This window comes from Hyalella azteca, unplaced genomic scaffold, assembly GCF_000764305.2.
Source record: "Hyalella azteca isolate HAZT.00-mixed unplaced genomic scaffold, Hazt_2.0.2 contig3384, whole genome shotgun sequence".
Classification (NCBI taxonomy): Eukaryota; Metazoa; Arthropoda; class Malacostraca; order Amphipoda; family Hyalellidae; genus Hyalella; species Hyalella azteca.
In genome coordinates, this window is record NW_025933634.1 from 186555 (window position 1) to 212818 (window position 26264).

The 26264-nt window shown below is 37.6% G+C and overlaps 1 protein-coding gene across 1 annotated transcript; it reads right to left on the bottom strand.

The window, feature by feature from the left end:
* Nucleotides 1-11729: 11729 nt before the first annotated feature.
* LOC108673501 (carboxypeptidase B-like) lies at nt 11730-17180 on the bottom strand. Its single transcript, XM_047879587.1, has 8 exons — nt 17059-17180; nt 16442-16548; nt 15723-15919; nt 14760-14907; nt 14162-14369; nt 13710-13719; nt 12872-12956; nt 11730-12228 (listed from the first exon to the last, which is right to left on the bottom strand). Exons 1-8 carry the CDS (start codon nt 17142-17144, stop codon nt 12032-12034), a joined length of 1038 nt encoding a protein of 345 aa, XP_047735543.1. The 5' UTR covers nt 17145-17180; the 3' UTR covers nt 11730-12031.
* Between the last annotated feature and the right edge of the window lie 9084 nt (nt 17181-26264).

A 26264-nucleotide genomic window follows, 5' to 3' on the forward strand; every position in this document is an offset into this window, starting at 1 on the left:
TGTGCGCGCAGGTAAAATCACGCAGAAAAGTTTCTATTTAAAAATCGAAGAAACAAACTTATTCATCATGAGAAACCTGCAGCGCTGCACCTGCGTAATGGTACCTACTATCCATTCTATGGGGCGTTCAAGAGACACCATTATGTATGGGTATAATTAACGGCTGTTCATCTTGTTTCACAACATGGATGGCTGTTTCATAATGTAGACCACTCCACGAAATGGTAGATGCAGCCGGTCGTGATCCTGTCTACCATAGGTCCACTATACAAGTTCTGAGCATCTTACAACTTCTGATTTATTTCCAAAAGATAAATCAATAGAAAATAAACTAATTTCTAGGAATTAAATTAGTTACATTATTTTGTCTTAACATAATAAACAAGATGCTTTCACGATTAAGGTTTAAAGGATTCGTTTGGTTACCTTTTATTCCTTTCCTTCAATTCCACGAGTTAACGTGTTATTCCTTTCTTTCAATTCCACGAGTCCAAAGGAATAAATGAAGTAGAAGAGCACTTTGTTACAGCGCCTCTTGGAAAGCAAGACGATAGGAAGTTCGTTGATCTAAGCACAGGTGAATCATTTCCCCTTCATTTTACTGCATGTGTCCGCTGTATTGATCTTGAAGTGAACCTGTTTACAGAGAACAGCGGTTGTCTGGGAAATACCATCGTTTCTCAATGGGGCGATCACGCAGCCTGTCATTAGCTCGAATTAAATGCGCGTCTGCTTTCTCTCTCGAGGAGTAGCAGTGACCTCAACTCATCCTAAAACTAAGCAGTTTTTGAGTGAGTGCGTAATATGCTAACACTTGATTATATTAATGAGCTATTAATTTTAAAAATGGCGATTTTTCCTTGAGGAGACGGAATAATGTTGATGAGATGAGAGATTACTCGCCATATTTTGGAGGCAGGATGAAGATGCTAGGCAGTTAGCCCAGTGGAGGGTTAGGTACTCCAAGTGTGGTCATGATTTCTTTCACGAACTGGCGCCATTGCGTCACGGCTTTACCATTGCCGGACGATAACCTCTGCTTCTTTCTCTTTGTTGGCAATACATGTACTAATATCTCCAAAATAGCAAACAATTCTCAAGCTAGATGTTAATTTTCATAGATATCGAAGTGGATGATTTTTAAGTTGAAAAACGTTCTGGGTAGAAGAAAACTTTGTTCTGGTGAATCATGAAAGGAATTTCTTGTTGAAATTAACCCCAGTACATCTGAATAATAAAGCAGCTCGTGACACTCACAATATCGAAGAATTAGACGTCATCGTCTGATTAGATGCTACACCCACAATAGCGACCGGGAAACTCACGCATGATTATTTTTAAAATAAGAATGAATTTGGTGTGAAAATACTTTTATATGCACAGATCATTATATGATCTCAATTATATTTTCAAAATTTAAATCAATAAAAAAATAATTGTTGAAGCCCCTTAAACACCTGACGTGATGAGCTTTTAAAAATATGCCAAGAAAACATTTCATGCAGCGCCTTTCACATCTACTCGATCTTAAATTGGTTGTCGAGATTGTCAGCACGCGGACGATACATACAAGCAAACTGCCTCGTTTTTTTTCCACAGGTGATGCGCAAATGCTTGTTAGAGCAAATCTTCGTATTATCGCCATCAACATGCGAGTCTTCCAATTTTTATTCGCAATATTTTTTTTGAAAGATATGAACAAATTTTGGGGGTAAATTTAGGCTCAAGGTTGACGCCGAGGATATAAATAAACCCGACTTGTCAATGCGCTTTTTAATCGTGTTGTTAACCTTGGCAGTGACGAAGAAAATCATTTTATCTCTCGCAAAGAACCACTGTAAGCCCCTAATCTGAGCAGCGTCTGTCACCTTGCAGGACAGCAAAGCATCTGGTAGAGTCGAAGTAGTAAATTCATCCACACCTTCCCTTGACCAACTGCCATACAAAGCCAACTGCTGTAGAAGCCTGACTAGCTACCAGCCTCGCGGCTATAATGATTAGTGCAGCGAGTGAGGCTAGATTCTACAACCAACTCCATCTTCTTGATCGATTTCTGAAAATGTTTGTCAGGCCGTTGAGAAGAATGTACAGAAATTTTATACATATTATAGTGGCATTAATTAAGGGAATTTTACTGACTGGCGTTCCATTCTTGGAAGGAAAGACAGTAAATGTGTTTCAAGGAGAGATAAGAAGAGATATTTAAATGCATTTACAAAAAGACAAAATATAGCACTGAATATCACATAAAGTTACGTTTATTTCTCTGGGCTACGTAGAGGTGCTATACACCTCTGTATAGGCGCAATATATTGAAACCATAATTACGGCACCATAGAGGCCTCATCTAATCTATTAGACGTGGGACAGTAGCGGCCTCGCTCTATGACATACAAAGCGCCGCAATGCGTTACTGATATTTACGGTAATGACTAAAGACGCGTCATTGTATCACTGGTGGAGCAAATTCATACCTTGCCGTAAAAATTGCATTAGTCGCACGTAAGATGGCCTCTTCTTGTGCCGCCGTGGAGATAAGGACGACCGCCCCACGCAGGCGTAACTAAAAAAATCCTCCAGAAAAATTACATGCCATAGCTGCAGGCACAAGCCAGCCATCTGTCGGATGTCTCTCATTTGTAAATTCAAGGCTTGTGGGCTGGTGCTTAGCCATAGTCGGTTTTAAAATATGCATCGAAAAGTTATCAAATGCATTCGTGCTCAGATCTCAATTCCAACGTCCAGCGTGATAGACACTTACCGACTTCAGCAGGCAAGCAAGTTGATGGCGTAAATGCCTTGTAAATCAATTTGAAGATATGCAATGATGAAGACCACTCTATTGTGCAGAGCGCATGATTTCTATGCGCTGGGTGATAATTTATACATTAGGCGCTTGCTTGATTTCGTACCATAGAAGTTGATTACACAGCAAAGCGTCCGCTTCTTGTCAGTTGATCTACAAACGTGACCAGCAACGCGCTGCACGCTTGTCATCATTAGAGAGCTCATTTTGTGGCATTTGCGCGACAGCTTAATTGGATAATCAGGTTGCAAATTGCTTAATGACCGCAAAATTACTCAAGATGATCAAATCTGAAAATCGAAAATGTTTCCATGAGAAAAAATCGCATTGTTTGAAAAAATTTTTGCTAAGGTCGATTTTCGAAAAAAAACATTTCGCTACTGTAGTTTGCCCCGACTGCACTGTAATTTTTTACTTGGGTTTTGTACCGATAATGTTGAACTCTTTTGAACAACGGGTTATCTTTACTAGTCTAAAACCCTAGTGAATAAGCGGAAAGTTTGAACTCATGGGATATTTAATAGTATTCCCAGCTTTCAAAGCAAATTTTCTCATGTTCATGAAAATGCAGGCTTGCTGATGACATAAAAGAACTCGGTTCGCAAGCTTTAAAGCTTCTCATTCCACTTTGAAAAATTTCCCAAAGATTCTGTGTAATTTGTTCTTTTTTATAAATTCTCAAGGAATAAAATACGTTGGTCAGCTGCAACCTATTTTGATGTGATGAAGCTCGACGGAAAGAAATCACATGATATATTTTTATTTAATAAGAAAAATATGAAATTTGCATTCGGCGACAGGCTAGACATAATTTCAACTATATACAATATTCGTTACAATGTCATATTAAGCAAATAAAGCACACTAATAGTATAGCCTGCTCTAATAATTTATTGTATATATTGTAATAAAAAATGATAATACTCTACTAATATTCTTTTATAGTTATAGGCATATAAAATAAGTACAAAAATTAGGACTTAGCTTGATGAGATCCTATACATTATATAAGAAGTTACTATATTTTCGCGTAATTAAATCCTAGAGTCTAACACAAATTGACGGTGTCCAAAAAATTTTCTCAGATCTTTTGAGGTGCTGAAAACTGTCTTTAGCTTATCCCTGTATTTCATTTAGTTCCACCCATACTCTCAGATGCTTTTTCCTCATGTGTACTCGTAAAATACGCTATATGTTATATTATCCGTTATATGTTATATTATCCGTTATATGTTATATTATACGCTACTCGCAAGTCAGATCAAGAAACGTGTTTGCACAATGACTCGCTTCTCATAAATTACACATCCCAAGGGAATAATTCATTCTTGAATATCCTGAGGCACGTGTCTTTTGCGCGCGTGTGTAAAGTTTATTGTAGTGCGAGGAACAATTCTCAGAAATAAGGATTTTTTTTTATTTCAAAATTCCCTTGCGGGGTTCCGGGTTTTATGACTCGGAAATTTTTGTGACAGTGAATTTATTTTGAAAAAACAGGCGGAACAAAATGAGAGCTTTAAATTGATGATCATGTGAATTCTATAGTCATCAATTATTAGAGTTTATACTTGATGAAAAGGTTTACTAGAAATACACAGATTTGTAAAAATGTTTGATAATTTCTCACTAAAGATCACTATAGCAGTGAAATTTACTCATGCATAATTTGTATTCGTTTAAGCATGATTAAAATTATTTGCTTGTAATTATTTGGTAAATAATCTCTGGGCTACGAATGTACTCCGCCTCGAGCGGCATTAGCTTGTACAGTATTTTTACCGTACAAGCTAATGCTGCTCGAGGGGCTGCAAGGCTGCTGTTGAATCATTAAATCATTTAGCAATTCTGATGATCGATAAATTGATGACGAGGAGAAAAAATGTTATTTTTAACACCAATTTTTGTCGTCATCAATTTATCAATCATCGGAATTTCTAAATTATTTAATGATTCACCAGGAGATATCAAATTGGTGTATCAACTGAAATCAATTACACCAAAATTCCGTGTAATTTGATGTTATTTCGCCAATTTTATTATCATATTCTACCGAATTAGACAATGTTTGAATAAACACACAGAAAATTGCATTAAATTTGAATTTCGCTGCATGATAAAGGAAATTTCCGACTGGAGTTAATTCATTCCAAAACAATATATTTGCAGCTTTATTGTATTCTACCATGATATTGTATTTAGATCATGATAATCAAAAACTGCATTGTGTCGATTTGTTGATGATTCACATTGCCTAATAATAAACCTCTATATCCGCCCTAACGAAGGTGAGGTTCGCAAACTGCGCAGCCTCTCCACGGTCAGATTTACTACGGCCAACTTCAAGGTTAAGCTCGGGCGATCCCCCTCCTCTTATTGACGAAGCACGCAGCCTCTCCATGGTCAGATTTACTACGGCCAACTTCAAGGTTAAGCTCGGGCGATCCCCCTCCTCTTATTAACCAAGCAGTTTTTGTACCTACAATCCTGCTCCATCTTCAAGCTTTTACGAACAGAGTTTTTATGTCGCATGCATTGCTCAATGCAGGCTGGATTCGCTCGCTAGCAATCTGCTACTAGATTTAAGTCAAACTAATACGTATTTTGCGAGAAGACATAATGAAATTCGGCCGTTCGATAATGAGCTTGTTGAGTTTATTTTGGTCTAATTTAATGACCTTAAGCACGTTGATTTAGTAACGTTATTTACAAGAAAGGTATTTTTTCTGGTGTACATATAGGCTTAGAGGGCTTTTAGGTCGCATCACCAATTATGAAAACTATCTTCGCCTTGTCTGTTGAAATGCGACTACTAATTAAATGAATTATTCAATGAATTATTTCTATGAATAAATCTATATCATGCAGCCAATACAAGAATCCAACTCAAACTAGTATGGCTTGTAAAAATCTTAATTGTTATGTCTGTAAAAAATCTCGATGTCAACTGCGTGTTATCTGTTCTCAGATGCAAAAAAAAAAAAAAACACGCAGCACAAGTTCTGTAAACTCGCTAGGTGAGAGCAGACGGCGGTAGAAATCTTTTCGGAACGCAAAAATCACTTCGAAATAAATTTTTTTACTTACAACTGTTCGCTGCTAACCGACTTTGATTCTTTTTTGGCAATTAATTACCCCTAAAATACAAAAAAGGCAATAGATTATGAATTGAAAGGTAATGACTTAACATCAGTGATCGCTACATGACATGGAGACGACTTCAACGGAAGATTTTATTCTTGTACATGCAAGAAAAATTTCTTTGTTTTGTTATTAATAAGCCTTTGATAAGCAGCTGGGTTTAAAAATTATTTAAAGTTTACTTAAATAGAAAGACTTCTTTTTCAGTATGCTCACTGCTTCTCTTGACTGTAACATTAAATTTATTTGTAAAATTAGGGTTAACATCAGTTAATTTGGCTTTATAGTTCGTGGTTCACATACCCTCGCACTATCGATAAAAATAAAAAACTCTCTAGTCAAGGACTACTTTATTTGGTAAGTAACCAGTTTACACCGATTAGGTTAAACCATCACTTACTTAACAAGTAATTCGAGGACAAAGTTATTAGTTAAAAAGTATCTGACTATTATTATTATATTATTATATAATCAGAGCTATCACTAAAAAGTAATAGCTCTGTCTTGATCACAGCGGCAGACCTCATCGAAGTTCTGGGCTACAAGGCGTCCACAACTTTCCCTTGTCGTGTGGCAGAGATGAGCTTCTTGGCCCAGTGCCTGAGTGCCACGCGTGCCTAACGCTCTATAGCCCGCAGCCTCTCCATGCAGGAGTCGTGGCCGAGTGCCCTGTAAAAGAGGACGCTGCTTCGGGTCACACGACGCTTACGGGTCAACGGGTACTATTGCGGTCAGGTCAACGGGTACTATTGCGGTCAGGTCAACGGGTACTATTGCGGTCAGGTCACCGGGTACTATTGCGGTCAGGTCAAAATAAATTTGAGCCAATGATTTAATTTATATGAGATGGCAGAGGCTGCTAACAGGCCGCTTATGGAACTCATTTCAGAAATCTTATTAATTATTGAGAGCTTAATGATAATGGTCTTGATGAGTGTTCCATTACACTCTGCTGCATGATGGAAGTTGTTAAATGTAATTTTTTTAACAGACTTCAAAATCGGTGAAAAGTGAGTTAAATTTATTGAACTGAATTGAGTGGTTTGATTACAAATACAACCATGTAGTTTTTAAGTCTAAACCTTTTCTTATAGCTACAATATTCTCAACGCGTGTGGTTCAAAAAGTTATTTTTAAATTTTTAAATCACATACTGAATAATAATATAACTATAATGTACCATAAAAGAAAAAGCGCTTGGGTTATGAACTATTAATAAAAGCATGGCGAGCGTTAAACAATATAAAACACTCGAAGGCTTCTCAAAGCAATCAATCTGCGGTGAGCAGAATGTGAGCGCGTCTATACCACAGAACAGGAGCAGGCGAAGACGCTCTCTGCTGCTCCGGGTCAACAACTCCGGGCTTGGCTGCTGGCCTTGCGTCACTGCTGCCACCACGCCACCAGCCTGCCCAGCATGCGACGCGCAGCTTCTCAGGACATTGATCTTCAATACCCAGCCTCTTCCCCATGGACTCTTCTTCACCATCTAGGATGGTGAAGAATCCCAGGACTCTTCTTCACCATCTCCATGCTAGAACGTTATTGATAAGCTGTATTCGAACCTCAATATCCAGCTCTTCACTCATGATACTCTATCACCATCTCTATATGCTAGAACGTAATTGACTATTTGTAATGAACCTAGAAACCAGCTCCTCTCCCGGACTCTACATCACCATCTCCAGGCTAGGACGTTATTGACAAGCTGTATTTGATCCTCAATATACCTTGCACCTCCCAGGACTCTCCATCACTAACTCCATGCTAGTAAGTAACTGGAATTTGATTTCAATAAGTAAAGTACACTTAGAACATGAATTTACTCTTACAAAAATAACCTAGAGATTAACATCTATGGTTATGTTACGCTTAACAATCTCAAATTTAACACTGCAGTAATTTTTGTTTGATTCGTAAAACATTTTGAAAATATAGAAGATTAAAATATTCACTCTTTTAGGCTTAGAGTTTATTTAATTCTGATTTAAGAATGGCAACGTTGTCTCTTACTTCGACTGTCATTGTACAACAACCCTGCCATTCGCCGGCCGTTGTCTTATCGCTTCTTTTATTGAGCACAAATGCAAATTTTTCATCCATTCATAACGGGTAACGTAAGGTGCGGTATCAGAAAAATTAACAAGAAGATCTGTTTCTCGGTCACGCCATATGGAGGACCAAATTTACCATGAGTTTATTCTCATTGTTCTGAAGGCTTTCATATTTCGGTCCATCTCTGTGCACGTGATGAGGCAGTCATGACTTTGGACCCCTCGAACAAGCATTGGCCTATTTTACTGATTAATTATCGGTCATTAAATCAATAATAATATACTAATTAAATAAGTTACACCTTTTGGCACATTCTGAACAGGATATTCTGTTCGGTTCAAATATGAAAGAAGCTTAGTTAACGCCTGAACAATATTTAATGTTATTAGTTTACGAAGAATTATCGCGACTGTCGAAACAATAAGTTTGAGCTTTTGTTGAATGAACCTTAAGAAGAAAAAAACCATACCCGAAAGTCTGCAATCTACGCAAATTGTAATATAAATTAGTTTGTAGCCTAGTACAGCGTAAATATTCTATTAAATAATGAGAGTCTGTTTTGCATTCAGTCATCTACATTTATCTCACTGCGCAATATCGCATTAGAATTTCATGTTATGTAATTGTAGCATGGAAATAATTTTATGACCAATCTTCCCGTATATAATTTTTATTTTTGACTACGGCAATAAGTTACACCAGCACAAGTTTATTGAACTGTAACTTATTGCCCATACCGCACAAGCCTGTTAACAATGTCGCAATTGCAGTTTCATTAATTTTAATTATTCGTATAAAACAATGGTTGTGTGAAACAGGCTCCATGGATGAAAGGTAAGAAGGATAAGGGTCGCTGAGCATTACTATAATCAGATCGGTTGAAGTTTACTTGTCAATAAAACTATTTTTATTTCTATTTTTTTATGTGACTTTCGTTCCCATAATAATTTACAAAGAACGAGTAAAAGTTCGATTTATCTTTCGATCTTTTACTGCCAAGATTGTAAATCGTATAAAAAAAATTAGTCTCTTCAAGTAACTGTGTATTAATTTAAAATGTTACGTCTGCTTAATATATCTTAACTTAATGACGCTAATGCAGAATAACATATCCTCTAATGATTATATTCGACAACATCATCATGACTTGTTAGGGCCATGCATTACGAGAAAAAAAGCCGCCCTAGAAGCTTTAAAATTATAGTATCGATGTGCAACAAAATGAATATATAACTATAACTTCATTTAAATAAGCATTAAATAAGCTAAAACACTTCTTACAACCAGTCATAACTATCTTTCGCCAGCGATTCATTGCCTTCAGTTTTGGATATGCGCACAAATGGAGCCGGCGAGCAAGCGAAATCGTGGACAAGTTTTTTCCACACTTGAATTCGACTGAGACTCAGTCTGCCGCATCGCACATTTCCTCTGACGACTGGACAGAGCGTTGGCTAACACGCCGGACCCTATATAATGAGTATCCTGACTCGTGCAACGAGATCACTGACCTGAAGCAGCACGTGGAGCACCTCACTCTTGGTCATGGAATGAATCAAGGCTTCGACAGGGTTCTTATACTCTCAGAAATACTCCTATGTCAAAAATTAAAAGCGTTCTCACAGAAAGCCTACTTAGAAGGAAACGAGTAACTTGCTAAATAAAAAAACTACTAAAAGTCGATTCCAGCAGATTCAACATGAATTTTTAATCTCCTCAATCTGACACGTTGTCAAGTAATACTTGTCATCCTGCTAGAATTTGTCATCCAAACGTGTGCCAGATTGCTTAACATTATTCCGTTGGCTACCATTTAATTTAAAGCTAAAATGCAATTTTCATACAAAATAAACTCGAGTGATTTTTTTACACAAACAAAGAACAATTGTTCTATGCCAATTTGGGTCTGTTTATGTAATTTTGAAACATCAATTCCAGCTTGATGTCTACGCTCTTCGATCCATGCTGGTGCAAGCAAGAGCTGAACAGTAATTTGTTCCTACTAAGTTCGTACTTACGAAGCACATTTCCAACGAATCAAAAGAAGTCATTTACTTTCGACATGGAAACTAATGTTTTATTCAGACATATAAGTATTATTATCGGATATCATCAAATAAGACTAGATCGCCGAATAAAATATTGTCATTACCTCCTTGTTTGAGAATGAGTTATTTCACTCTACATTTACGCACGTGGCTTGGTGCTCGTATAGTACGTAGTGTGATCACATTAGGCAAATTCACTTTAGGAGTCGCTGTAGATTTAATTATTTAACCTAATTTTTCATTGAAAAAAATAACGTAAATAACCTAATTTTACATAAAAAATTAACGTAAATAACCTAATTGTTCATCGAAAAAATGAATTTGAATAACTGTATTTTCAAATGCGAATAATGGTTTTAATCTGAATAATCATACGCTATAGAATATCTAATTTATTTTTGACAAATCGGTCCAACTTTTCTTATTCAGTTCTGTAAATTTTCTTGTTCAATGAAATTATAATATCTATAAAATATATAGTTAAGTGAAAGTACTGAATTAAGTCATTTAGGATCGGATCAGTTATGGTTAAAGTAAATCACTTAAAATGTAAGAAACGGTGCATTAAAACGTAGCAACGTAAAAAACTTTAAAGCATTAACAAGCATTAGGCATATGGCATTAAAACGTATTCGTTGCCGAAATTACAAAGAAACTACTGTGGTTTGGTTTACTTGACGCTCGATGGTTATTGCTCCTTTGTAACGAAACTCTCACGATATTTGCCGAGAAAAGTACAATTTCTTTCAGAAACAATTTAAACAAATACTGATTTTATTGCAAGAAAGGGGATTCAACATCAATAATATTACTTGTCGCAATTTATTTTTGATTTCATTGCAGAATGTAAGCCTCGTGTCCGCGCGTCGCGTAATCACGCCCGAGATCACTCCTCGAGCAGCATCGATGTCACCAGCAGCAACAGCTGCAAGTCGTGGCGCGCTCGGCAATATTGCGATGCCTGCAGGCGTTGACGCTTAGGGTAGAACGAAATACCCGCGTTCTGTACGCGCTGTGTCAGTGACCTCATGTAAGTCTCGTGCTGCTGAACATCTGCCTGACACCTGCACACTGACTTGCTCTTCGCATCCATATTCTATGAGCGCGAAAAATGTTTGGATTGCCTGCTGTGCGTGGAAATTATCATGGAAACCAAATCATGTGAACATCAAGTGTATTCATCCACTGCACTATTTGTAATTGTTTTAAATAAGTGTCTTGTTCAAGAAAGTTACTGTCATACTGATGGGAGAAAAATTTTATCATCAAACTAATATTTTGAATTTCTATTTAACAATTTATTAGTTCTGATGATTCCAGTTGCCTAGATATAAGATCAGAGATCAACATAGATGATGATAAATATCACCTATAAAAGCATACTACGAATTTGTTTTTTCTACTAGTTAGTATACTTATAAGCTTAGCGAGTTACCTAATTTAATAAATGATACCTAATAAATGAACAAATATTAAATAAATATAAAATATATAATTCATGTTGTTAAGAAGTTATTTTGCAACAGAATATTATCATGTTTGAACAACATAAACATGTTAGTAAACTGTCAGTTTGGTCCCAAATTTCAAATAAAAGCTTAAATGTGATAAATATTGTTCAATATGTACTTGTTTTCATCGCATATATTTTATTTGCTAATGAATAATAATGAAACTAATTATTCAAATAAAAATTTTATTCGCGCATGAGTTGGATCATCGGTGATGTGATGAACCAAGTTCACTTAAAGTACGTGAGGATAGCTACTGGACAAGTAAGGAAACATATTGAAAATACCTCATTAATCTATACAAATTGAGCCACCAATTGATCTATTATAATTCAGGTTGAAAGGAATCCATTACAAGTTTACAAAATTCTATCGAAAATATATTAAATAAATAATCAATAAGAATTGAATGACCAGTTAATTGACCAGTTAATTATATTAAAAAATCGATGAGTATTGATTGACTAGTTAATCTATTTCGGCTTGGGGTTGTCGGCGATGAACTGGGCAACCACCTTGAAGCCAGCCCACGTCTCCTCCGCCGTGGGTATTATCAGACTCTCAGGGAGCCTGAACCCATATTGCCCCTCGTCCCTGAGCTCGATGGTGTATGCGTACTCAGATCCACCTACACCGAGGGCCCAGTCATCTGAACCTCCAGCGGCGATGTCTGTAATGAGAAATTTTGTTCTATAGTTCTATTTGAAAAATATAGTTCTATTTTTATTTATATTATATATTATAATATATATATTATATTATATATATTATAATATTTATAGTTCTATTTGAAAAATTATTGGATCATATTGAACAAATAGTGACACATTTTCTTATGAACTGCGAGCGAGAGCGGACGTAGCACTGATACGTTCTTTTGCAGGGCCAAACTGAGTCAGGTTGACCCACACTAGCGTAAAAGTGAATAACTTTTTAATTTATTTAATGAACGAACTATTTTTCATTATTTATGTTAATTTTTTACATTAATTATCCATTGAACTTTTTGATCAAATTACTAATTTCATTATTTTATATATTTATTATTGTAATTTTTAATTCAATTATTTTATTTATTAATTTAATATAATTATTTCATAGAGTTATTAATTTTTATTATTTAATTTAGGTACATAATTCGTTTAATGAATAACCATTATATGAATCGTGATTGCACTGAAAATGGCATATCAATCTTTATGAAAGGTTATAAAAATATAATATGAAATAAATATGATATAGTAAATGAGCAACATTATATATCACTAAGCAGAAAAATACATAATTTAATCTATTATAATAATGATACTAACAGATGGTGTTGGTGGAAGAGCCCACTTTGTACTGCGTGCCGTGGACGGCGGTCAGGGCGGCCACTGCTGCGTTGGCAAGCGAATCCTGATGATTCGTTATTAGAATTTATTAATAATTAACGAATTTATTTATAATTATCATTTGTTAGTAAAGAAGAATCCAAAACGAATGGTAATAATTCACTATTATGATTTAATTATAATTAACATTTATTAGTAACAGATAATCAAGAAGATAATGTTTATAATTCATTATCATTTGTTAATTATGTTGTAATGTTTTCAGCAATGAAGAAATGCGTCAATTATTATTTATGAAATATTACGCAGTAGCTCCATATTATGTCTTGATTAATTAACGAAATATCTAATTACAGTGAAAATTTTGTCTTTAATTAGTCTTTGATTATTGTTAATTAATTAATTATTGATTTAATTATTTTTAATTATATTTGCATTTTGTTTATTTAGATTTACTTTTTATTTATTTCGCTAAATAACTATCATGCAATTAANTTCATTTTAGTTTGCAGAGAGAGGACGTAGCACCGAGACGCCTTTTTGCCTACTCAATCTGGGTCAGGATGACCCACATTAGAGTGAAAAATGCATAGATATTTGGAAAAAGTCTCACTCACTTCTTTGAGTGTACCTTAATTCAACGTTGGGCAATTGTGGTGAATCAATTAATAGTTATATTGCTGGCAATGGCTGGTTGTTTGGGCCTATAAATTGCAGGTAATGGAGTACTAATGGGATGGAAGTGGTGGGCATAGCCATTTTAGTGATAAAAAGCATAATGGACTTACAGCAGTAAACCCTAACAAAATTCGGGGACTGCCAAGGTCCTAGAATGACATCAGTAGACCCACACTAGTATGACAAATGTGTCCTTAGAGTATGACATGTGTGTCCTGAGAGTATGACAAGTGTGTGCTGAGAGTATGACAAGAGTGTCCTGAGAGTATGACAAGAGTGTCCTGAGAGTACGACAAGTGTGTCCTGAGAGTATGACAAGTGTGCACGGAGAGTTCATGTGTGTACTGAGAGTATGACAAGAGTGTCCTGAGAGTATAACAAGTGTGCGCTGAGAGTTTGACAAGTTTGTGCTGAGAGTATGTCAAGGGCTGGCCGAGCGAAGGTATCCGGCTGGCCGAGCCGAAGGTGTCCTTCAAACTTTGAGCCGAGGCGGACATTAGTGGCTGATTTACACCCTCCTCGAGTCCTGGGTGGCTCTTGATGCCGAGTTGAGCCAATCTCAATTTTTTTTACGGAAGGCGTAGTCATAACCACAAGGATTGATGAAAGGCATGATGGACAGCATGATGACAGAATTTTGGGCTCACGTCAGTGAAGGTGTATGCATAACCATCAGGGTTGATGGCCGGCATAAAGTAGAAATCCACCGAGTCCAGCAGACCGACACCATCACCAGCCACCAGCTGCTGAATGAAGTACGTCACTGTAGCAGGGGCGATCCACTCTCTGGCGTGGATACCTGCGTGGATATGGCGATTGCGGGTGAGTGAATGCCATATCCTGCGAGGAAATGGCAATTGCGAATATTGTTTGGTAAACATGGATGCTTTGGAAAGAGACGCTATGCCAAATTCGTGCAAATGAGTGGCCAATTAGAGCTTATTGGGGAGTATAACAGCGGCTAGGCTTAGTGCCGATTAGAAGCGAGCAACAGCATAGTTTATCAGCTGGCCCAACTTAGGGCAGATGCGCGGTAACTGCAGAATGACCATCAGGACCTCGGTGGTGAGGACAGCTTGCCTGCCAGGGTTGAAGCCGGCAGAATACAGGCGAAACTCCAGTCGGGCCTGGGACTGCTACGTCCAAAACTACGTACATACTAATATCCTTTGGATCCTCAAAGGCTTACCGCCGTCCGTGAAGATGGCGTCTTTGCCGGTCCCTCCGGTGGACAGCTTGAGTAGCTTCATGGTACGCCCTTCGTACGATGTGCCCACGTCCGTCACGGTCGCAATGGACGGGTATTCGGCGGCCAAACTGTCCAGCCACGCATTGATCTGGTCGAGGGGTCACGGAGGAGATCAGAGGGATCATGGGGTCGAGAGGTCATGAGTAGTTATGAAATATTTTCAAAGCCCACTAGCATAATATATTTATGGACAACGACGCATTCTAAAGAGGGGATGCGGATGTCCATAACAGAAACAAAAGTACAATGGCACCCAATAACCATCACAGGAATGTAGGTGACCATTAGGTGACCATAATAAGTATAGTAGTAAAACTGGAGTTGCTACCATAGGTAAATAATTACTGACCACCCAGTAACCATCACGATGAATGGGTGCCCAGTAAAAAAAGAAATAATAGTGCACCCAACGATATCAAAGATGTGGGCACCCAGTTCATAGTAACAAACTAACAATGGCGAATATTGTCCCCAATCAAAATCAGGGACTACGCTGTGTCCCTTATCAAAATCATAGTCGCTACAGTCGGCTTAGAGTTAGTCTGGGCCTGCTAAGCCACCCGATCAAAATCAGTTTCTGGTCAAAATCTCCTTTCCCTCTTTATGGTCGCCTGAGAGTATGAGAAGGGTTGGCCGGGCCGGATCTTACCAAGCTTGCACTAAGTTGCTCATAGGCTGCCCTTCAAACCTTGAACCGAAGCGGAAATAAGCTGATTTCCGTGATCCCCATGTCCTGGGTGGCACCTTATGCAGAGTAGGGCCCTCAAAGTTTTAAGGTAATTAACCATTAGCGAGGATGTGGTTGCCGTGTACAAAGTAGAGAATAGTGGGCGTAATATGATTCGCTAACTACTTAAAAACCTCCTGTACCTAGCCATGACACTGATACATAGAAGTAGGTACCTCGTCATAATTGTAGTAGGCATCCCACGACATCCTGGAGTCCCCAGCCTTGGTTCTGGCCTGCAGGTGTCTCTCCTTCAGGTCGGCGAGGTGACGGTGGACGTTGGCGATTTGTACACTGTACTGCAAGTTACGGTGCTGAAGCGCCGCCTTCAACATTGGAAGGTCCCAACGCCGGGCCATGATGTCGATTTCGCCTGTGAGAAGAAAAATGTTTCCTGAGCGGTGTTGTTAACTGAAGGGAAAAAGTAATATCCTGAAGGTTGTAATTTGTGTCCTAAGGGGAGTGAGGTTATTGACTGAGGGGAAAAGATCATCTAGTGAGGGTACTAAGTTGGATTCTGAGAAGGAGGTTGGGTTTGTTAACTGAGGGTAAAATGTTAACTCCTTAGAGCACTAAGTTGTATCCTAAGAAGAATAAGGGATTGTTGACTGAGAGAAAAGTTATCTCCAGTGGGTATTAAGTTGTTCTCTGAGAAGATGGGGTAGGTTGTTGTCTGAGGGGAAAATTCATATAGTGAGGATAATAAGTTGGTCCTGAGAAGAGAAGGAGGTGGGTTAACGGATAGATACTTATTAAGTAAAGACACAAAAGAAGCAGGTTTAGGTAAGACTTAAAGTTATCTTCTGAGGGACTGCATGAGCTCCCTCATCCAACATCTAATCAGCCCAACATTCCCTGCGTACTGAGTACCTAGTCCACTTAACTAGTCACCTACCCAGGGCACGTGGCTCAGTCCAGAAGTCCAGTGTGGTACGCGATTGCAGGTACGCCAAGTACCTCAGGTCCGCGAGGTCCGTCACCTTCACCCTAAGTACCTGCGCCCTGTGCCAAACAAACAAGAAAATTAATGGGTCGTGTATTGTCCACATTGTGACACGCTTTCTTACACACCCAAAGTACTTGCGCTCTGCACCAGATACAAAAGAAAATTGATGAGTCATATACTATCCAGATAGTGACACGCTTTCTTACTCTCTGAACAGGCAGGGGGCAGACAGAGTAAAATATACACTGTGAACAATGAATGGGTCAAACATTTTACAAATAGTGACACACGTTCTCATCCATAGCGCGATCAGAGAGCAGACGTAACACTGTTATATCACTCAGAAATATGAATAGGTCGTAGGTTAGGTTAGGTATGCTGCTAAGGCTAGGTTAGTTGAAGTTAGGTTTTTTGAGGTTAGGTTAGTTGATATTGGGTTAGTTGAAGTTATTTTAGTTTATGTTAGGGTAGCTGATGTTGGGTTACTTGAAGTTAGGTCAGTTGAGGTAAGGTTAGTTAAGCAAGGTTAGGTTAATTTAGGTAAGGACCGATGACGTTCCACTCACCCGTGGGTGTCACGTGAAGGCTCGTGGAGTGGTCCCGCCACCGCCAGGGCGACGCCCGCCAACAATACCGCCAACTGCAACTTCATCCTGACCCTGTGGTGGGGTGCGATGTTACTAGTCTAAGTAGTGGCGATTGTAACTACTTACGCTGCTTATTGTAATTATGTAGCGCTAACTGGTTTCAATAAAACCCGTGCAGATGAAGACTTATACATAACTGGTCACGATAAACCCTGTATCACTAATAGCTTACTTATATCTATTCACTGTACAACCTGTAAAACTAATAACCCACTTGTACCTAGTCACCGTACAACCTGTACATCTAATAACCTACTTGTACTTAGTCACCGTACAATCCGTACATCTACATCTTATAACTTACTTGTACCTAGTCATCGTACAACCAGCACATCTAATAACCAAGTCATCACAATCATAACTCGAACAACTATATAGTAACTTGCTTCTACCTAGTCACCGTACAACCCGTTCATATAATAACCTACCAGTACCTAGTTGCCCTACAACTGTTAAGGTAAAGTATGACCCGTAACTATTTACCCTAAAACTATTAAATATTTGATATTAACTAGAGACATCAGAAATGTTGCTCGTATAACCGTACATGCTACCAGTTTCGATGCCATCTACAGTTACAAATGTTGTCTGCCTCTGCATCACAATACAATATAATTATGATCGGATGTTGAATATATAATTAATTATTATGAAATTAATATAATTGTGTTACATATTTTTATTAATTATGAAACACTGCACACTCAGGAATACATGAAGACTTTCTTCGAATAGTGATGAAATTTTTGCACGCTTGTGTGAACCATCTGAAACTAAATTAGCCCGGGCGTATCTTTAATTACATACACAAAGTGTGTCACTATTTCACCCAACTGTAGTGTGTCACCCAAAAGTGTGTCACCCAACTATTCATATTCTGAGATATAACAACAGCAAAACAATTAACGGCAAGTACGCAATACTTCGAAATTTGGGGAAATTTTTAAAACTTTTGACCATATTCTTTGATAAATTTGATAATTAAAAATAAAATGTAAAAATTTTCTACATATTTTTAGCCCGATATTCGAAGTGTAAATTACTTGCCGTTACCACTAGCAGCTTAGTACTTTCCCCGTGTAGAAGCAACTTAATTATACACGTCTTAGGCACTCGCACCTTCGAGTTCTAATGTCCCTACAGCGGGCGACCCGCACCTCTTATAGCAGACGAGCGTGGGAACTACCCACATGTGGGTACGGATGACTCACGTCTGCCGGTTAATTGCCACGTGTCTCGCCGTGATTTCTTCTTCCGGTGCTTTGGGTAAATCATTCACTCAGAAAAATATTGAGTCATATATTCATTCAAATGGCGACAATTTCTCACCCACAGCCCGTGCACGGAGTGTTCGTAGCAAGGATACGCCATTTTGCCGGGCCAAACTGTGTCAGGATGACCCATACAAGGGCAAAAAGTGCATTGCTATTTGGAGAAAATTGTAATTTCTTTCAATAAATACTATGGGCTTTATTGCAGTCATGTAAAGTTGAATCTGCTCTTTTATGCGATTTTTAGTTCATTAATTACCGTAGGAAAAGCATTGGTAAATCAAATAGCGCATACATGTAAATGTAATGTGAATAGCCTAATTAATTATATTATATTTTATTATTATTTATATATTGCTCAGAGCAACTGCAACTAACATACAGTGGGTGCAAAAGTATCCGACACAAAGGAAAAACTTTATTTAATTAAAGCTATTCAACAAAATAACATAAAACAAAACTATTCTAATGTATATTTACATAGAAAATACAAATATCATATCAAAACAACAGTATCATTAAATGTTGACATGATAATTGCAATTTTGTAAAAGTCAAGGTTCAAAAAGTATCTAACACATCGTAAAAAAAATAATTTGATTCGCCAATAATTTTTCATCCATTATGTTTGGGGGAAATATTCTGGAATCGGAAAACATTGGAATATTCTTGAATGCAAAAGAACGCCATAGACATCTTTCTAACTGCAGTCTTTCATTACCTCTTCAGCTCTTCTCGTCATTAGAAGGTGGCCTAAATTTTACGCTCTTCAACTATGCCTGTAACTGCAGAATTGTCTGTATCAACTAGAAAATCATGTATTCAAATACACAGAGATGGTTTGGGATATAAAAATCCATATGTGTTAAATATCCCAATTTCGACTGTTAATGATAGTGTACGGGGGTGGAAATCATTCCATCTTTCGCATTCATTCCATCTGTCGCATTCAGGGCGCCGTAAGAAATTTCTGACCGTACAGCTAGAAGTTTCGTTCGAAAAGTATAGAATAATCCTCGAATGACTCGCTTTGAGCTGCAAAAAGACTTGCGATCAAGTGAGACAAATGTTTGCAAGAATACAATTAGGACAGTTCTTGGAGAGAGAGGATTCCAATTACGTGTCACCAAGAAAACCCCTCTCGTGAAGTAAATTCACGTGAAGAACCGCCGAGATTTTGCTAAAGAACACGTGAGTAAACCTTAAATAAAATTGAATTGTAAGATCAGAACTGTGTCAGTCGTGTTTGGAGACAGAAGAACTTCGCGTTTCTCCCGAAGAATTCCGACCCAACAGTGAAGTTCGAAGGGGGCAGCATAATGCTTTGGGGTTGTTTCTTTTCTGCACGCCCTGGGGAATTGAAAATAATAGAAAGGATGAACTCCGAAATGAATCGGAGCATTCTCGTTGAATCGGGCGAAAAATTGAACTTTCCTCTTCGGTTGGATATTCCGACAAGACAATGACCCTAAGCACACGGCGAGGGCAACTCTTGCATGGTATCACGAGAGGGACATTGAGTTATTGGAATGGCCTAGAGTCCTAGATAATCACCTGACATCAATCCAATTGAAAATCTGGGCGGGAATTGAAATTGAGGGTACAGGAGAGAGATCTAAGAAATCTTATCCAATTGAAAGAAATATGCAAGGAAGAGTGGGCTAAAATTCCTATTAGCATATGTGGTCTTCATATGCTAAATTAGCATATAATGCTCACCATCTCATATCAGATTGTCAACATGGTTTTATTGCCGGCAGATCCTGCACCACTAACTTATTGTCTACGTTGAACGATTGGACTCGCCTGCTGGACGAAAGGGAGCCAGTGGATGCATTGTACCTCGATTTTGCCAAAGCATTTGACAGTGTTCCGCATGAGCGGCTGTTGCGTAAAGTGAAGTCCTTGGGGATTGAGGGAAACGTACTCCAATGGATCAGAGATTTTCTAGTAGGTAGACGACAACGTGTCAGTATTAACGGAACCGTGTCAGACTGGGCATCAGTGTGCAGTGGCGTGCCACAAGGAAGCGTTCTTGGGCCTATTTTGTTCCTTGCTTTTATAAATGATCTGCCAGAAGTAGTGTCCAGCGTGTGCTCCATGTATGCCGATGACACAAAAGTTTATAATTCAATGAAGGATGCGTCAAATAAAGCGCAATTACAAGATGACCTTGACAGTTTAGTTAACTGGGCTGATACGTGGCAGCTACGGTTTAATGCTGACAAGTGTAAAGTACTTCACCTCGGGAAGAACAATGAACAACAAGATTACAGTAATCAGAGCAACTGCAACTTACACACAGTGGGTGCAAAAAGTATCCGTCACAAAGGAAAAACTTTATTTAATTAAAGCTATCCAACAAAATAACATAAACCAAAACTATTCTAATTTATATTTACATAGAAAAACAAATATCAAATCAAAACAACAGTATCATGAAATGTTGACATGATAATTGCAATTTTGTAAAAGTCAAGGTTCAAAAAGTATCTAACACATCATAAAAAATAATTTGATTCGCCAATAATTTTTCATTCATTATGTTTGGGGGAAATATTCTGGAATCGGAAAACATTGGAATATTCTAGAATGCAAAAGAACGCCATAGACATCTTTCTAACTTCGAAGCATAATGCCACCTTCGAAGTTCGAAGGTGGCAGCATAATGCTTAGGGGTTGCTTCTTTTCTGCACGCCCTCGAAAATGGAAAATCATAGATGGAAAATGGAAAATCATAGAAAGAAGGATGAACTCCGAAATGAATCTGAGCATTCTCGTGGAATCGGCCGAAAAATTGAACCTTCCTCGAGGTTGGATATTCCAACAAGACAATGACCCTAAGCACACGGCGAGGGCAACTCTTGCATGGTATCACGAGAGGGACTTTGAGTTATTAGAATGGCTTAGACAATCACCTGACATCAATCCAATTGAAAATCTGGGCGGGAATTGAAATTGAGGGTACAGGAGAGAGATCCAAGAAATCTTATCCAATTGAAAGAAATATGCAAGGAAGAGTGGGCTAAAATTCTTATTAGCACATGTGGTTATCTTGTAATAAATATTCTAATCGGCGAGAAGCAGTTTTGGCTGCTAAAAGTCACATAACGAAGTATTGAGTAAATTTGTTCACCGAGTGTTGGATACTCTATGAACCTTAACTTCTACAAAATTGCAATTATCAAGTCAACATTTAATCATATTGTTATTTTGATATATTTGTATTTCCCATGTAAATTTACATTAGAATAGTGTTTGTTTGTTTTATATTGTTGAATAATATTAAATTAAATGAAATGTTTCCTTTGTGTCTGATACTTTTTACACCCACCGGAAATGCATGGATGAAAAATGTACGAAAAATTCAATCTGAATTTTTACTAAAAAAACGGTCGAATCATGTTCACAAAATAGATAAGTTTTTTCGTCAATGGAATATTTTTTCGAAAAACATCTGTACTTTTTCCCTGAATATGCCTGATAACTGTTTTTGGGAACCAAAAGGTGCTATATATCCAGGCCAGTAATTTCTTATTTTTGTTCCATGTTCATCAATTTTTCGAGGCTTATCAGTAGCATGTGTTGGATGATAAGACTGGACGTCCCTTAATTCTACACAGATGTTTTGTGGTGCACAACCGTCTGTCTGAAAGTAATTTCGTTCGGAGATAGAAATTTTCTGTTCAATTTGAGACATGTATAAAAAAAATTAAATACACGTGATTTCTAGAAGAATCTATTGATTTTGCTCTATCGAGGTATTTTTTATGTGTTTGTTTCCAAATACAAAAATTTGTATTACTTCGTCCTTGATTCTATAAGTTAAAATTAAGTAATAAATGAAAATTTTTGGTTGAAAATACAAAAAGTTTAGATTTTTGTGTTGCACTCGTCGTAGACTCTTTTAAATTCAGCAAGTCGCACATACACATTATTTTCATCATTAAAGTCAGTTGTATGATCCCGTGCGGCCGGAATCATACTCAATCACAGTATCTGGCACTCGATGCGAGATTTTTTTTTGCCTCTTTTTCCTCTTATTCAGGGCCTATATTTTCAAAAAAAGTTACGAGATCGTAAGTTCTTCAGCCAATCATTGACGGCCTTTCAAGCAAAATCCACCAATCATAGACTAGAAAATAGAGCGTAAGTACTTACGTTCACTTAGCAAATTTTGAAAGTATGGCCCCAGGCCTCTACCCGTAGTAGTAACTAGTAAGACCTGGAGGCATGAGATGATGGTTGCGATATACTGTTTATGTAATTACTAAGGATCCACCTAGCGCAATTATCCCTGACTCTAGAGTTGCCACTCTGCGAACAGGGCACTTGAGCCCTAACTTGCTCAGTCTTCCTGTTTTGCTCTTGCTTCTCTTATAACAGTCGAGTCAGTCCAGTGCTCCTCTTTTGACATTTATCAATCAAATCTATATTATGGACTATTATAGTTAAAATTTATTTAAAGTTTGAAATTGGATATCAAAACACCCTAATTCTGTGCAGGAGCATCGGGTTGCCAAGATGGGGTTCAGCTAGCACGTGATCACGGCCAGCATCGACGGCACAAACTACAGTAAAGGTGAGCAGGCTAACTATGCGTAATTAGATCGCACTCAGAAAAATGAACGAGACTTGTCCAAATATTGATACACTTTTTGCGCTTGTGTGGGTCTTCCAGACCCTGTTTGGCTCGGCACCCAATATCAGAGCTACTTTCGTGCTGTGGGTGAGTATGTCACTTTTTTAACAAAGTGATCCATTTATTATTTTGAGTGCTGAAGGTTCAAGTGCGTCAGGTGGAAACCACGAAGGAAATATTCCATAGTTATTGTCATAGTTTTAATTATCAGGTTGAATTTCAAATTGTTGAATCCGAGATTTGACACGATTCATTTATATGAAAGCCACCACATATAACAGCAGCTCTGACAAACCTTCTCCATTATAAAGCATTTATTGATATTATGTCGCTCAATTATTAATTTATGAGAGGTGGGTGGTTCAACTGTTATTTAGATTTTAAATAATTTAAAATATCATGATTACAACCTTCCATTTAAATTGTCCGATTAGAGGCAAACTTGAATCGGTAATACCGTGCGTATTTTGTAATCTTTATGATTATATATTTTCGAATAGAATAGAAGTGTCGGCACTGAAGAAATAGGCCCATGGCCTGTTGCCTGTTGCAATTACTATAATAATATATCCAATGTTTACATATTTAATGTATTTTTTTATACTGAATTTATTAGCTTAATAACGTTAAATATTCAATGACGTCATTCATTGAATAAGTTCATGTGTTTAGAAGGTGGTTATTGCTACAGAATATTGGCGATCCTCGATGTCACGCCATAACTTTACGTAAAAATCCCAAGAATGTCCTTCCTAGAATTTCACGTCTTTTTATTCTGATAATAGCGAAGCATGAAAAGACTGAACGACTCCCACAGCCCGAGGGTGGCAGGTGCGTGGTACGGAGAACCGAGCATCCGACTTGGCTGAGGTACAGGCAAATGACTTGTTCTGATCCATTCGTATTTCACATTCATTTAATGTTTTTACGATACAAAATACGATATTGGTTTCGAATTATTTCGAACTACAATCTGGCTTCAGGGATGCCAATTTATAATTTGGTTGGAAACATCAAAACTTGAACATTCACATTGGATCATACTGATTTTTGAATCAGGAATACATTAATTAGAGATTTGTTAGAAATAAAGTACAACACGAGATGTTGTTCGAACTGAAGAATTTCTCAAAATAAGAAACTGAAAATATCGTACCAAAAACTAAAATCATACGTGAAACCAAAATATAAAATCATCTTGCAAGGTATATTCCCAACCAAAGTGAAGATAGGAATTTTTCAAGGGGGTCTTACAGAAAATTCTGAGAAGAGCTACAAGATGCACACGCGCTACAGGGTAGCAGATGACGCTGCTGCGCATGCGTCACTCCAGCTCAAGCAACGCTTGCATTGCTCCGGTTGCCACCTGCTTCTTCGCTACGCAGCGCACAGGCGATTTAAAGCAAAGGTCACTTCAAGCGCACCTGCGTTGTAGGTACAGTTTCCTAACACGCACGCAATGTATTCACTTATCAATATTAACGATAAAAAATTAAATTTGCCGTCAGAATATCCTTTAGCTGCCTGGGGTCGGCAGATCGATCAGATGAACGTTTTCGTTCGAAAAAATCAAATATGGATTAAAACTTGAACTCGTATCACGTAGTCTACAAAATACCAACTGTCATGAGTCCATTTATCATCAGACGTCTCGGTTCAGAGTACTCACGTTGTAACATACACAACGTATTATGAATAGTTCAATTCGTAATCACCTACACATGGAAACGCCAAGCCAATCTCTGATTAACGCAATCTGAATTCGAGGTACATAGCTTACTTCTATGGCAATGAAAGAACTAACATCAATTCTGCATTTTTTTCAACCGGAGACTGGATTCCAGTCGAACGGATACAGGATTAAAAACAACTTAGCAGGAAATCTTTATTGCTCTAAGATTGAGATCAAGAGATTTAGAAGCTATACGACATTGTATTTAGATTCAACAAAATGGCGTAATGTATAACAAAGAGGAAAGACGAAAATTAATATAACGGATGATTACAGACTAAACCTAGAAATGTTGCGCTTAAAGCAGAGAAAATAATACATCTTTAGAAAGAGCGTCGTTAACCTTTTAAGGACCTCGGCAGATGAATCGAAACCCAATATTCTAACATAATCAAAAAAGTCTTTATCAAGCGCTCACTTCAATCCATGAGAATAAGCAGATTGTGTCAAGGCAACTACAAGCCTCGTGGGGGCATGAAGCATAACTGAATAGAAGTTCTTTTCAGAGAGAAGCATCTCTGGAAGTTGCAACATCAAAAGCGGGGTAGAAGTTATATTTTCAATATAAATTCAAAAATTTACATTGAATGAGGTAAAATCTAGTGCGGAATTTGGTAAGAAATATTCCAACTAAATTATATAATTGTAGTCATAAGATTTTAAAAATCAAGCCCCTAAAGAAATTCCACTATCCTAGCGAAATATATTTATTTTTGCTTAAAGTTAGTTATCAGATTGGATGACGGAATGATTTAACGTTTTAGCACCTTAATTATATTGATATTTGGCCGGAGGAGGAATGGCAAAAGACGGCAGTTGAGTTGCGAGCCTACAGCTAAAAACAAGATCCTCTGTAAATAGCTTACACATACGAAGGACGTCAATCAGAATAATTATCAAAAGAGAAGCTAAGCTGATAACTAATCATCAGGGGCCATACTTTCAAAACTCGCTCAGTGAACGTAAGTACTTACGCTCTATTTTCTTGCCTATGATTGGTGGAGTTTGCTTGAAAGGCCGTCAATGATTGGCTGATGAACTTACGATCTCTTAACTTTTTTTGAAAGTATAGGCCCAGGAGATAATTTAAGCAAAGGGAATGAGAAATATGCACATATATGTATTAAAAAAACAGCTTTGCTAATTTCTACCTACTTGAGGTGGCGCGGTTTACTCGATAGCGAAAACAGCCTTGTAATCTAAGTAATGATATTTGGATAAAAAAATCGAAATTGGAAAGCACGGGAAATACTTTTACCTGTTAATGATACTACACTCAGCGAAGCTTCAAAAAAGTGTTTAATTCGGAAAACGTACAATTTATTAATGATTGCTAATTCATAAGAGACTTCTATGAAACCTTTATGGCGTTTAGCTGGAAATAGAATCAATACGTTGATATCGGTCATCTCGTTGATTCAGGTAAGTAATGTTGAGCAGAATTGAAGTGTTGATATCGGTCATCTCGTTGATTCAGGTA